At 41.5% G+C, this 14,366-nt stretch overlaps 1 protein-coding gene across 1 annotated transcript in view; it reads right to left on the bottom strand.

Moving 5' to 3' along the window:
- The window catches only part of si:dkey-40c11.2 (drebrin), a 50,882-nt gene extending 38,273 nt beyond the window's left edge, over positions 1-12,609 (bottom strand). The window contains exon 1 of the mRNA XM_041788459.1: positions 12,265-12,609. Coding sequence (XP_041644393.1) covers positions 12,265-12,356 — 92 coding nt within the window. The 5' untranslated portion in view covers positions 12,357-12,609. The remainder of the gene's footprint in view (positions 1-12,264) is intronic.
- Positions 12,610-14,366: the final 1,757 nt, after the last annotated feature.

Raw genomic sequence — 14,366 nt, 5'->3', positions numbered from 1 at the left:
CAGTTGGCACAATGCAGTCAGGCAGGTAACATTCTCTCAGCATCCGCTAAACCCAGACTCAGTCATCTGACTGTCAAACAGAGACAAATCATTTTTCCCCTGCTACACAGTCCAGTGTCAACGCGCTTTTCACCACTCCATCTGACGCCTGGCATTGGACTTAGTGATTGATGCTTGCATACAGAAAAGCCATTCACAATGAAGCTCATGCCGCACAGTTTTTGTGCTTACATTAATGTCAGTGGAAGTTCAGAACTCCTCAGCTACAGAACCACCAGAGCTTGGTGACTTTCGTGCACAGTGTACCATAAAATACCAAATAATAGCCAGGGCATTTATTTGTTTCAATCACTGAGCAGGCCAGGCAGCTATTTGGGACCAGGCATTTAATTCCTTTCTCACAAAAATCTTGCTTAGCAAAAAATGGAAAAATATGGTAAATTTAATCAAACTATTTATTTACACCAGTATGAATATCACCTTTACATTTTTAAGACAAGATTACAGTAGCATAGTTATACTTTTTTCTTCTTCTGTCAACTCAACATTCTATAAACACTTTAAATACTGGTAAGGAACTAAAAAAACACAAAGCTTATACTGGTGAGCAAGGTAAAAGGTAAAAGGTAAATAATATAAGACCAAAGGCTGAACAATAACGGCCGAATCCAGGATCACTGCACCGGGGCCATGGCGCTGCTATCTCACATGAGAAAACCAGTAAGGGACGGTGCCCCAGCCAATGAGGAGGCTAGTACTTGCAGCCAATCAGGCTCAGGTCAGAGGGAGCGTTCCTATTGGCCGCTGTAGCTTCCGTATCTCAGCTCAGCGAGAAGTTGATTCAATGGCGGAATTACGGCGGTGTTCGGTCCTGTGTAGACTTTGTTCATGATGAGATGAAGTGTTTTCTTGCCTGTGATTTGGCCATTGATTTCAGTGGAAAAGCAGAGCAAAATCACTCTACGAGCGTTTTGCCACCGTCAGTATTCAATTCAGCTGACATTTTCATCTGTGAGGAGGTATGTAAGGAGAGGGGCGGAGCTACGGAGCTCAAACAGTCAAATCATGAGTCAAACACAGAGAAGAACAGGAATGGAAGGGGAGTTGAGAGTTGATTCTATACGGTTCTCATTGAAAGTCACATACCCGAGCTTTAAATAAATTACACCCGGCATTTATTTGGAACAGGCGGTTATTTATCAAAATGCACACCCGGCAGTTAATTAGGACCCGGCGATTAATTGGGACCCGGCTATTATTTGGTATTTTACAGTAGCTTAAGGCTCACTGATGCTCAACATTTGAACCGCATACAGATACAGATGGACCTTTCTGTTCGTACTCTGCATTCATTTTGTCCATTTTTCATCCATCTTTCGAAGCTTATGGGTACGGACCAAATGTAGTAATACTGCCGCCAATCACTGGGCAGTGTTGAGCAATGCAGCCAACAGTTTAACCCAGGGCAGCAAAAAAAAAAAAAAAAAAAGGAAAAAGGGCTAAACTTAATCAAGAGAAAGTCCGCTACGAGTGCACAGTTGCAGTCAATGGGACTCATGGAACAGCACTGAAGTAGCGTTGTGAGCGAGGACGACCTCTAGTGGATTAGTTTTTCAATGTCCACTCAGCATAATAGATGCGTTTAGTTTAAGGGCAATGACGGTTGTAAAGTTCAAAAGGCTCAGTCGCTGTTGTTCCTAAACGCTTTCTAATTATATCACTTAGAGTCGACTGTGGAATATCTAGCAGGGATGCAATTTCACAAACCGTCTTATTGTAAAGGTGGCATCATTGACTGTACCACACTTGAAGTCTCTTCAGATTGACGCATTTTGTATCATGAATGTTTGCAAATGGAGACTGTGGGGAGTAGAGATCCAGTGTTGGTGCCACATTGTTGATGTCACTTTCTTTCTACCAGCCAAAGCACAAATGTAAGAGCGAAAATGCCAAAGATCCTTCTGGTTATCTCGTCTGGTTCACAGTGTTAGCAGAGCTTTCAGCCAATTAGTGGTATTTCCCCCTTTTCAAGCATCAAGTTTGTTATTAAAACTAAGCTTCTCAAATCAATGAAACCTTGGGGGTTAATACATATCAGCGTGATGAAAATGAATAATGAAAACATGTTTGAAAGAACTTAAAATGATGGGTATTTGAGCTTTATAATTTGACCCCTTTCCCATCTGTTAATATGGAGGATGTAGAGCTTACAACATATACTCCATATGAGGGAGTTCCAAATGTTTTGTCCTAACTCTTTGGAGCAAAGTCTAACACATGCAAATCTTATTTGCCTCCCCAGCTCTAACTCTTCAGTGCTTAAACAGCTGTCTGAATCTACTTGTGGGGAAAGTGAAGCAATTCAGCAGAACATTGTGTCTAACCATTTCCTTACTCAGCATTTGACAAAACAACCAGGGTACAAACATTACCACAGGTCACACTTCCATGCCTGTAATGTTAGAATACAGTCAGTTTCACAGATTATATCTTTGGAAAACTCTGCAACTCAAACACGAGCAAAGCTTGATTTCATATTGTGCTCAGACATCCCCTAAAGGTGCCTCAGCCGTGCTCATCCTCTTGCCAATGTTTGCAGAAAGACTAAAATACAGATGTTCTTAGACAGCCATCTGACACACCCATGAAATCCCACTGTGACTGCAACACTCACAGCACATTAGTTTGATTCAACAAACAATTTACCTCAATCCTGCTTCCATTTTTCATCCCATTTGCATGAAAAATGCATCTGCTTTCTCTAAGGGACAGCCATAATTTTCCAGCAGAGGGTCCCAGCCTGGATCTTGAACTGCAAAGGGAAACAATAATGCATTTGTTGTGTTCACAACCGTGGGCATACAAGGGAAAGATTTCCAGAGGAAACAACGTGCAGGAGGCATCTGGATTGAGGTCAACTGCTGTGAGGGACTAAAAGGAACAAAGGGAGAATTTTGACTGAAAGGTCAAGTGTGAGAAGAATAAAATAATGTGAGTTATTGTTCATGTTGATCCTTGTATACAGCTTAAAGGGGAGAAGCTACTCCTGGCTACAATGCTTTTACCAAAGTAGCAGCTTCGTGACACAAAGTGACACTAAAAGATCTGCATTGCTACCAAGTCATGACATATTTACTGCTTTTCTTCAATAGAAAGTACAAGTCACACTTTAAAACTGTTTACTTATGGTCTTACACCCTGCAGTTTGCACCCTAGGGCAAATATACAAGGACATGCAAACAGTACAAACATAGCATGTTCCCTCCTACAGCCATGTCTCATCATGCCTGGTATACCTACTATTACCCCGCAGCTTCATCTGAGACCTTAAATGAATCTAAACAGTGTTTAAAGAGGTAGTAAGCAGTTGTTTAGAGATTATGGTTGGAACCATTCTCTAAGTTCAGCCAAACAAAGATCCACATACCAGCTATTAAAACCATCATTGTTATCATCTTCCAGAGTGCCACACACAGACATGCTCATACAAGCACATGGGTAAACTGAGGTTCGTCTTTAAAGACGGCACAACTTCAGGGTTAAACAATGTACATACATTCTACACAGTGCCTATAAAAAGCACCCACTTCCTTGGATGTTCTACGCTTTTATTGATTTTTTTTAATGTGGCTTTTTCAACCCCCTTCAAGTCAGTATTTAGTAGATGCACCTTTGGCTGCAAATATGGCTAGCTCATCTTGACACCTTAATTTTACTTCATTCTTCTTTGTACAACTGCTCAAGCTGTGTCAGGTTCCATGGGGTGTTAACAGCCCCTTTCAAGTCCAGCCACAATCCACTGGATTGGGATCTAGGCTTTGACTCGGCCACTCCAGAACATTCACCTTGTTGTCTTTAAACCATTTCTGTGTAGCTTTCGCTGTATGCTTCAGGTCATTGTCTTACGGGAGAATACATCTTCTCCCAATCAGTAGTTCTCTTGCAGACTTAATACAGTTGTTCTTCTATATTTTGCTGCATTCATTTTGCCCTCTACCTTAACAAGTCTTCCAGAGCCGGCCCCCGAGAAGCATCCCCAAAGCATGATGCTGCCACCACCGTGCTTCACAGTGGGGATGGTGTGTTTGCGGTGATGTGCAGTGTTTGGTGTCTGCCAAACAACATTTAACAGTTACTGAAAGCAGAGTCTCTCCCACCTCAGCTGCTGAAGCGTGTAACTCCGTCAGAGCAGTCAGGAGTCTTGGTGGCCTCTCCTACTAGTCTCATTGCACAGTCATCCAGTTTGGGAGGACAGTCTGATGTAGGCAGATTAACACGTGTCATATTCCCTCCATTTCTTGATGAAGGATTTAACTGAATTCTGGGGGATGTTCAGGGCTTTGAAATCTTTTTGTATCCATCCCCTGACTTACAGTTCTCAATAATCTTTTCCCTGAGTTGCTTAAAGTGTTCTTTTGTCTTCATGATGTAATGTTAGATTGAATGGATTGAATTATTAAAAATCAATACGATAGTAAAACATCTAAGGGGGTTAATACTTTTTATAGGCACTGTACATGAAATGCATGACTGTCTCTGACAATATCTGTGAATACCATGCTATGAAGACCTGCAACAATGTTTGATTTTAAGATTAATTCATCAGAAATTAACCAAAACTTAAGATGCAATGTTTCATGGTAACAATTGTAGGTAGGCAGGCTTCATATATTTTTGGAAACCAATGGAGGTCCACTCATTGACTCCCAGTGCAAAGTATTGCAAAGACAGAGAGAATCAGACAGACAGGTCAGCAGAGAGCAGACTGGGCAACAGTCCAGTCTAACCATCCTGTGACCAGCCATTTACAGTACACAGATGTTGATTTAACGATCTATCAAACATGTCCTGTTATCATGGAGACTGATAGCAACACTGTGCTCAGTCTTTGAAGCCTTATCTTGAACAAAAAGAGGAAACCAACCAGACTGCTTGTTTTCTTCCTGTGAGACTGCACAGTCAGGTAATCAGAACAATTTGTTTCAACACAGAAACAATGACAAACTTAACTGAACTTGAATAGAATTACATGCCAGCTCACATTTCCACAGTTAGTGTTAATATTATTTACAGCTGTCTTTTGCCTGGTTGTTCTCTTATAAGGAAACTGAGCAAAAGCAGAACATTTTCAGGGAAGCTGAAGCACTAACTTCTTGATATCAGATTGATTATAGAGTTTATTTTATCTTTACAAACAAGATAACCAACCCACACACTTCCACCTCTAATCTCCCTGAGTCTCTGTCACACAAGCAGAAGCTCTACAGTAGTCGCACATGTAACCTCTCTCCCATCCTCTCCCCACACCCACAGGTGTCTTCCTGCAGCGTAACTTTAGACACGGGAGCTCTGTAGGTCGCGGTTAATCATGCATGAGCCTGTGGAAATTCTGGCAAGTAGCAGCAACACAAACACCCCGGGCCTGCGCTGAAATAAAGGAAGCTACATTTATCAGCAACAGGAGAGTCCCTTTCTCAGGAGACTGGAGGCCTGAAGAGGACAGGATCATGTGATGTCTCTAATGAAAATGAGTAAGATGGATCACTAAAGTTTCCCACAGAGAGTCAAAATTAAAGAAAGATAAATGAGGGTATCAAAGAACATAATAGATCCCTATATTAATTACTGAATCACATATTGTACATTTTAGGAATATCCAATATTTCAACAGATGCATAGCTCCAGCATGATGATTAACCCTGCTGCAAGAGGTGCATTTCTAAAGCCAATGAGTCTGCAGCAAGGCTGTTTCAGAATGTCGAAGAGGACAGTTGCATTTTAGGCATGAGTTTGCAGTAGCTACTTGTACAGCAAGCCAGTGGAGCAGTTACCGCTGATGTAGCTACAAACTTTCTTTATCAAAAGAAGGGCATAGAACTGCACTGAAAGCTTATGGTATAGAGATGCTTTTACATTTCTCCTGACCATCTTTAACAAGAGTTTGTTTCACCATCTGACTCCACTAATAACTGATAATGGCAGCGAGTGTTTCGAGTTCACTCTTTGGAGCTGCAAATGCCCACTACATCCTTATTAGTCTTGGGTTGGATATCATTTCGGTTTTTTTTCTGATGCCAGTACAAAATAAATACTTTTCAAACAGTGCCTAGACGGTGCCTAGATGGTGCCTAAATCGATACTTTTTAGAGAAAAAAAAAGTGTGCTGTCAGTCAGCGGGAGAGTAAAAGCTGTCTGGTATCGTAAATGATTCACAGAAATATCTCTACAGGATGTCAGCTGAATTGAGTTGAGTTGGGATAAGAAAAGAAACCTGTTACAACTTAATATAGAGATCACACAAATTCAATAACTTTGTTTTTGCCTTTTATTTTGGGGGGCAGAGGGGCGCATTGGGATGGCGGGGTATTGAAATGAAGTATCGATATCTTTGTTGTTTGTCAGATCGGTAGGTATCAGATGTATTGGTGCCGGTATTATGATTGTACCAGATTTCAATACCCATCTCTACAGATAAATAAATAGAGAATAAGTACATATTATATATTGTGTTACCTAGAAGATGTGTTGCAAGAGTCCTTTAAAATGAACTCGAAGTAATATGACTACAAGCCAGTATTCATGCAATGCTTGGGTTGTTTATGTACTGTCAACATAAATGACATCAAACAAAGCCTATCTCCGAGAGATTCTAGAGCTTCTATACTGGGAAATTTTGGCAAGGACACACTTTTTAAAAGAGATTTTTAATCTCAGAGGTTTTCCTGGTTAAAAAAAATTTGCAGTCTGAAAGGATTTCAATTATCGCTGCTTGAGTCATTGCTGCAGGTATAAAAGAAGCTGAAACAAAGGGAACTGTAGATAGCTGATCGGCTTAAACACCAATGAAGGGAGCCAGTGAGCCAGTGCCGAGCAGAAGTGCAGCGGACTTGAGTGGGTAAATCTACCGATCATCTTTTCTCAGATAAAGTGCAACTGTATTCAGTGCTGTTAAATGCAGCAAATCAATGTTAAAAGGAACCCTGCATGATCAGACCAGTTCATCTTGTTGGATAGATATTTGTATCTCTCATATACCTATTAAACGAAAAAACTCACTAGATATCTGCATTTTGAGTAATTTGAGTTTATAAATTCACCAGGAGGCCACCATGCGCTGTGATGTCACAGTTCCGCACTCGCCATTTCTATGCACTGGCAGCCGGAGACGCAGCACGTCTTACACACAGAGAATTCTAAAAATTTAAGGTCTCTTCTATTTTTTATTTGCACCACGAGCGGTTATCTGTCTATCTAGACAGGAAAACAATAAATGCAGAGCCAGACTTACCTTCTTGTAGAAAATATTTATGTCCACATCTGCAGAATATGTTTAAAATCCTTTTCTTGATGAACCAGATGAAGGCCGCGAGCTAAACGCATCTGTTTAATAAAGTTGTTCCCCGAACTTCTACTATTTACGAAGCTTTCTGTTTCCACACAGTTCAGGTAAAGGTAAACACAGATCCAAAGCACTTCTGATTTGCACTTTTCAAAGTAAAAGTCCACTGTAGCATTTCTATGGAGAAACTCTGTTGTATGTACATACTGCTTTTATTTTGAAAAACTCCCGGCATGCTTCCACTATGCGCTGAATCAGTCACTTCCACAGAGTTTTACTGAGGTAAAACTGAGGAGGAATGACAGAGCTTTGACAGCAGGGAGACAAAACCAACACGCAGCAAACTCCTGTCTGGTATAAAAGCTGTTATGGCAGCAACAGCTGCAAGCAGAAAAAATGTCTGAAAAATGGTTAATAGCAACGACGAAGATCGCTGCGGCACTGCGACGTCACACAGACCAAACATGGCGGCCTCCTGGTGAGTTTATGAGCTTAGAGTTACTCAAACTGCAGATATCTGGGATATTTAGTGAGTTTTTTTAGTTCAATATACATTTGAGAAATGCAAATATCTATCCAACAAGATAAACTTGTCTGATCATGCAGGGTTCCTTTTAAAACAAATGTCCAGCAGTTGTTTAAAATGGCCAATATTCTTGAAGACTAACAGTCATTTTGCCCAGGGACAAAAAAGAATAGTGAAACTCAGACTCTGTCATAGGCTCTGTCGCTCAAACTGGCCTGTAACGAATGAGCCAGGCAGGACATTCGTCCAATCACCCTCTGAGATTTTCTTTAAAGGTTCTGCCCTTCACAAACACAGACTGAGGGCTGTCACCAAGATAGATGTGAGACATATCCTATCAATATGGGAAACAGTCTATCTGGTTATCAGGTTTGATCATTTCCACCATTAAACAATAAAATACCATCAAATTATCTGTTAATGATGATTTCACCACTAGCTATGTCTCTTGTTGTATATTAGGTTTAGAGTGAGCGCTTTAGTTAGCACCTTATCAAAATGTGTATGCATATAGTGCATACACTTTTGTGTCTGTTTAAGGATAAACAGCAGTTAGCAGAAGTTATTCTCAGCTGTTAGCCTGTTTAGGACAATGAGACAAGAGAGACTGTAACAAACACTGCGTTGAAAAATGTGATTCACTGATTGATTTAATAAAGTGAAAACATCATATCTCTTTGGATGTTACACTCTAAGATGAACCTTATGCCTCTGTGGTGCAACAATGACACAACCTAAGTTACGACATTGGCAGAGAAGATTTGGCAGATTTTTCATGGGTGAAACCCACATACTCAGCTCTGCTGCTCATCCCACATATGCATAGTCCTTACAAATTAGGCACCATCTAAAATGGAAAAAAAAACAGGCTTACCGACAGTGTAAGACTTATTGTCAAGAAGCATTGTTACAACAAAGAAATAAACTACAGAACACAAAAGTCCTTACTTTTTGTGCCAAGTTCAGGTTCAGTGTAAAGCTTAGTCTAGACTTTACACAATAACTAAGGATGAAACTTATACATAGCTGTTGCAGTAGGCTGCTGACCAGTACTGAACAGAGACAAGTTTAACTGGTCATTAAATGCTGTAAAACTGAATCACTCTTGTTACTACAATGAATCAGATATTTATCTAATTCGTCACAGCCTTTCATAATCCCTGCAAGAGAACACAATGAAACACTGACAACTATCACAGCACACAGTGTCACAGTGTGGACTGTGAGATTGATGTCTTAATGAAGGTGTGTTCAAAGTCACCAGGGTGCGCACATGTGTGGATTCAGCCTACGCCCTATTCTGACGACCAGTTCAAGCTGATAGACTCTGCAGGACTGAAACAATGCAGCAAATATTTCTGAAAGCTGATTTCTTCCCTTAAGCTGGTGCTTCCCCCCTTTAAGCTGCGGCTGCACTCTATTTGATACTTGGCAAGGAGACACTTCTGGTAACTCGTGCTGCTTCGGAAAATTGCTCTTATTTACACAGTGATATTGGATGAGATTAAAATTTGCAGAACAAACCAGTTATGAATGTGTTTTATTGAATTATAAAAAACAATGAGACTGTTTTTTTCAAAGACAAGACTAATATGATAGAATACTGCACTGATGCTTTCAAACACAAAAACAACAGAAATGTTGAATAAAGTTTCTATTTGAATCACTTATTTGGGTGTAAACTGAACATAAATCAGGTTTCTGCTGCTAGGAATTGGAGGAATTTCCTGCTCAGAGGATAAGACAATGTCCTTGGGAACATGCTTTTTCACTGTTTCTCTTTTTTCTGCCTCCAAAAGCACACACAAACACAAAACACATGCAGACAGTGTGATTCCAGCCCTCGAGTGAGACACTTTGTTGTCTTCAGTGGAATAAGAGACCGAGGGGAGACCCCCGAGGCTGCATGTTGAGTAGAGAGGTCTGAATGAAGGATGCATTGAAATTGCTCCTCTTTTCTTCACGGCCTCACCCACAAAGGGTCTGTTTCCCATTCAGGACACCCAAGGTCATTAGATAATACACACAGGGACCTCAAGGCCACACAGTGGGGGCGGAATTGTTTGACAAAACCAGCCTCCTGCCCCTCTACTCCGTACAAACTTCTCAACGCCCCCTGCTCACTTTAATAGTCCCTGTAGGATCCAAATGCACGCCTTGAAACAAACACATTCACATGCAAACTTGCATGCACGCTCATAAAATCCCTTCAATGCGCACAGAGACAAATGCACGCACTAGCTAGTCTGCAGGTTTGACAGTGGGAATCATGACATCATCCTGTCCCCCTCCCACCTCTCTATTCAGTCAAAGCAGTTATTTAGCCTTCTAAGTGGGTTCAAGGAATGCAGGGGAATATTCATTCTGTCTTTTTTTTCTTTTCCTATTGTGTTCTCTGATAAGAGAGCCAAACCTGCATGCACACTGGTAAGATGCAGCATCAACATGAGGTGTCACTTTGGGACTGAACCTCCATTATCACACTATCGTGGAAACTTTTTATGATTTTTCCAAAGGTAAGAAAGACTTAAAACTGAACACTGGGGGCTTTCTTTCCATAATGTTCCTGAAAATAAAAGTGTGCTGAATCTCACACCTTCATACCCCATCATGAGGGGAAGGTAAAGGGAAACCCTGGTGTGGCAGAGGAAGATGAATCAGACCGAAATCAGTCGTTAACTTCTACATGAGGACATGTGTGGACCCCGGCAAACATCATTAAAGGCACATCTAAGTATTTCTGAAGTCGGGCTGTATGAGTTACCTAGGAGTAGTAGTGACATTAACATCCAGTGATTTCGGTGAGCACTGCTACTTTAAGAAGGACTCACTGATTGTACCGGATAGGCTCTACAGCATGGCAGATGGGTACAGTTTCTCCGTGGAATTTATCAAGTTTTGGTAAAAATTGGCCACAAAACAATGTTGGCTCAAATGTATGCACTATCGAAAATTTCAGAAGCATTTCATTTTATACCCAGAAAGCCTCTGTGTTTTTTTCATCGTTTTGCAATGCAAAAGCATGTAACCAAAGCCAACGCCTGCATTGCAAATGGTGACAAAAACACAGATGCTTCCTGGATAAAAAAAAATAAAACACTTCAAACAATTTTTCATAGTGCATATGCTTGAGCCAACTCTGTTTTTTGGCCCATATTTTGACCAAAAACACTCCATGGAGAAAATGTACCCATCTGTTACACTGTGTAGCCTGGCCTCCTGGCTGGTACAACCAGAAAGTCCTTCTTAAAGGAGCGATGCTCACTAAAATCACAGGATGTTAATGTCACTACTACTCCTAGGTGCCTCATATGACTCAACTTCAAAAATACTGAAAAATCTCTTTAAGGAATAACGTCATCATAGTGAGTGGGAACATGAAAGACCAGCATCATAGTACAATGTATCTCATTCTTTGGGCACTAGCTTACAATAACTGGTGACAACATGTCTGCGGATGGAGATGACAATACCACACGCTCACAGAATCGGCATGGAGGAAGAAGAAAGGAAAGACAAACAGAGAAGAAAAATAAGGTTGAGGTTGTTGTTGTTTGGGGAAAAAGGAACGGCCACCATAGTAACAGAGCCTGTGGCAAAGTAGCAGAATGAGCCAGGTATCAGGTGGTCAGGTTACAACATGATGAGGTTTCACACATGTCAGAGCAAAAGTTGTCATAAAATTATGTCAACATTGAATAATTATTCAAAACTGAGCTGGTTCTTCACTGTGTCCTACACACTGTGAGTTATACTGCCCATTTTCACTCTGCACTGCATTTAAACACATCTCTGTTATTGCTTGGCATTCTAATTATTGTTTTTGCTTGGTTTTAAAGATGGCACTCGTGCGTGCAAGCTTTCAGTCAAATTTAAAAGCATCTCCCTGAAAGACAACCCTCCTGTCAGAGATCAGTACATCAGCAGAAACGTGATCCAGCAATGCTGAGAATGAAGCCTCTCTGCTCCTGAAGGAGAAAAGCAAAGTCATGGAGCGCAGAGCGAGCGGGCCGCCGGCCAGGTGCTGCGCTCTGAGCCGCACCAACCGCCTGGCGTGCGTAATGGACGGCTAACCACAATTCACACAGCAGCTCCCTGTGCTCATTAACCAGCCTGGATGCATTAGTCACTAATGGTCGTAAATATAGTACAGGTTGCGTGCTGTCTTTGAGTTGGCACCGTAGTTGCCCTCATTGGATTAATGGATACCAAGCCTTAGTTTACGCAACAGTACAATAGGTTCTGCGTAAAAGCCTAAATAAGTGCAACAAGATAGAGAACGTGACAGTTTAAGTAGTTAAACTATCTTTTTATGGAGTAAAAAAACTCATGAAGAGCTACTGAGGAAGCATGATGCTGACAGAAAGATTCTGTTTTGTGTAAGAGCACTTTGAGTTACCAGTTGGTGGAGGAGCGGGGGTTCAGGATGTCCTCTTTCGCCGTGAGCAGCGACAAGCTGTAGGTATCAAGGTCGACCCCTCGCGCGCTCATGATGGCAAAAGTTTCCAGACCACTCCTGCAGCTTCTGCTCTCTTCGCTTGTCCCGACGCTTTTCGGGGTCCGACTATCTGCTGGAAAACTGCCACAGCGAAACTGCAAGGTCGTCTTCAGGCGAGAAAATACTAGCAGGGGTTTGCAGGTTCATGCAAAGTGGGGTTTAGGTTCCAGAGGGGAGAGATCTGCGCACTGACAGCGTGGAGGAGACTGCGACTGCACTCTGGTCTTTGTGCAGCGGAGTAGAAGAAGTTTGCTCTAAAAAGCCCCACCTCCCGTTGAGAGAGTGGAAAGCATAATGACTTCACTGGTTTGGTCACTCTGAAGAGACGCAGCTATTTAGAGAGATTATGAATGCATGTCCCATTATTCCCCACATCTTTACCTCTGAGGGACAACTTTCTTGTGTTTCTGACCTCTCCATTATAACAAAATCATTAACTGGGAGTCAATAAGAAACAAACATCAGAAAAAGACATATCCTTCTCAAATACTTAGGACAATACGCTTCTCTTAAAGCAGACATCAACAATAGGAGCTATTGATGTGGTTTTTAGCAGAGACTAAAGGGGCAACACGGCATCCTTGCCTATGTCAGTCTCTTTTTTTGTTTTTGAATTGGCCCCCACTGGTCCTTGGCAGACCCCAGAAAAGCCATTTACAGTGCAGACAAACTCAGAGCGAGCCAAAGAGGGGCCAATTTCATGGGAACTGATTCTGTGGCAGGCAGCGAATAAAGTAGAGCAGGGGAGGCTGTTACAATGTTTAAAAACAGCTGGAGGTCTGTGCGTTGACTGCCCAACAGTGGCACACACACGGACGAAACCATGACGCACACAAGCGCTGCCATGCTCCAGTGCAATGGCTAACATATGCGCAACTTGTGAACTCTGGCTAAACTCCCTCCAGACTTGCACACACAGACACATACGCACACTCATGCTCTGGCGTTCACCTGTGGGTCAGCAGCATGAGGGTTAAAGACTTTGGATTATGGGAATGTTCCTGGGCTCAGTAATTTACTTAGCAGCCATTCTTAGATAATCCAGGACAGATGTAGGGGATAAAAGTCACAGGATTTTATTTTCTGATGTGTCAGGCTCAGGCTGGACTTGACCTGGTGACATTTGATTACTGATCACCTTTAATGATATGTCATAAACCATGCTAGACATGTATGAGTACAGATTTCATTGTGAATACTGGATTGACACAAAATGATGAAGAAACAACTTCCTCATGATGAAAAACCCTTCCTGTTTTATGTCTGTCTTCCCTTTTCTGGGGTGTATTTTTCACTGTCAAGTTGCAAATGTTTTGGGAATGAAGTAACAGTTCCAAACCACAAAAGCAAGACAGTTTTTTTATTTTGAAATTTAACACTTTGAGTCTTAAAACATTATTTTATAAATCAATCATGGTCAATGTAATTTTTGCCTTTTGTTACAAAAAGAACTCATTAATGTCAAAGGGAAAGCATTCCTACAAAGTAATATCAATTAAACAAAAATATGTTAAAATAAGTGACAGGTATAGATATTCAAGTCAGCATTTAGTAGATGCACCTTTGGCTGCAATCACAGCACTGAGTCTGTGTGGATAGGTCTCAGCCAGGCTCACACATCTGGACACTGCAATTCTACTCTATTCTTCTGTTCAAAACTGCCCAAGCTCTACCAGGTAGCACGGGAATGTGGCGTTGAACAGTCTCTTTCAAGTCCAGCCACAAGTTTATTTGATTAAGGTCTGGGCTCTGACTCAACCACTCCAGAATATTCACCTTGTTGTGTTTAAACCATTTCTGTGAAGCTTCCACTGTATGCTTCAGGTCATTGTCCTGGAAAAGAAATGTTCTCCCAAGCCATAGTTCTCTTGCAGACTGAATGAGATTGCCTTCCAGGGTTTGACATTGCTTTGTTCATTTTACACTCTACCTTCACAAGACTTCCAGGGCCCGCTGCTGAGAAACATCCCCACAGCATGATGCTGCTACCACTGTTCTTCACA

Source organism: Cheilinus undulatus, linkage group 5 (genome assembly GCF_018320785.1).
Source record: "Cheilinus undulatus linkage group 5, ASM1832078v1, whole genome shotgun sequence".
NCBI lineage: Eukaryota > Metazoa > Chordata > Actinopteri > Labriformes > Labridae > Cheilinus > Cheilinus undulatus.
The sequence above is the reverse complement of the archived record's forward strand: the minus strand, read 5'-3'. Positions and strand labels throughout refer to the sequence as shown.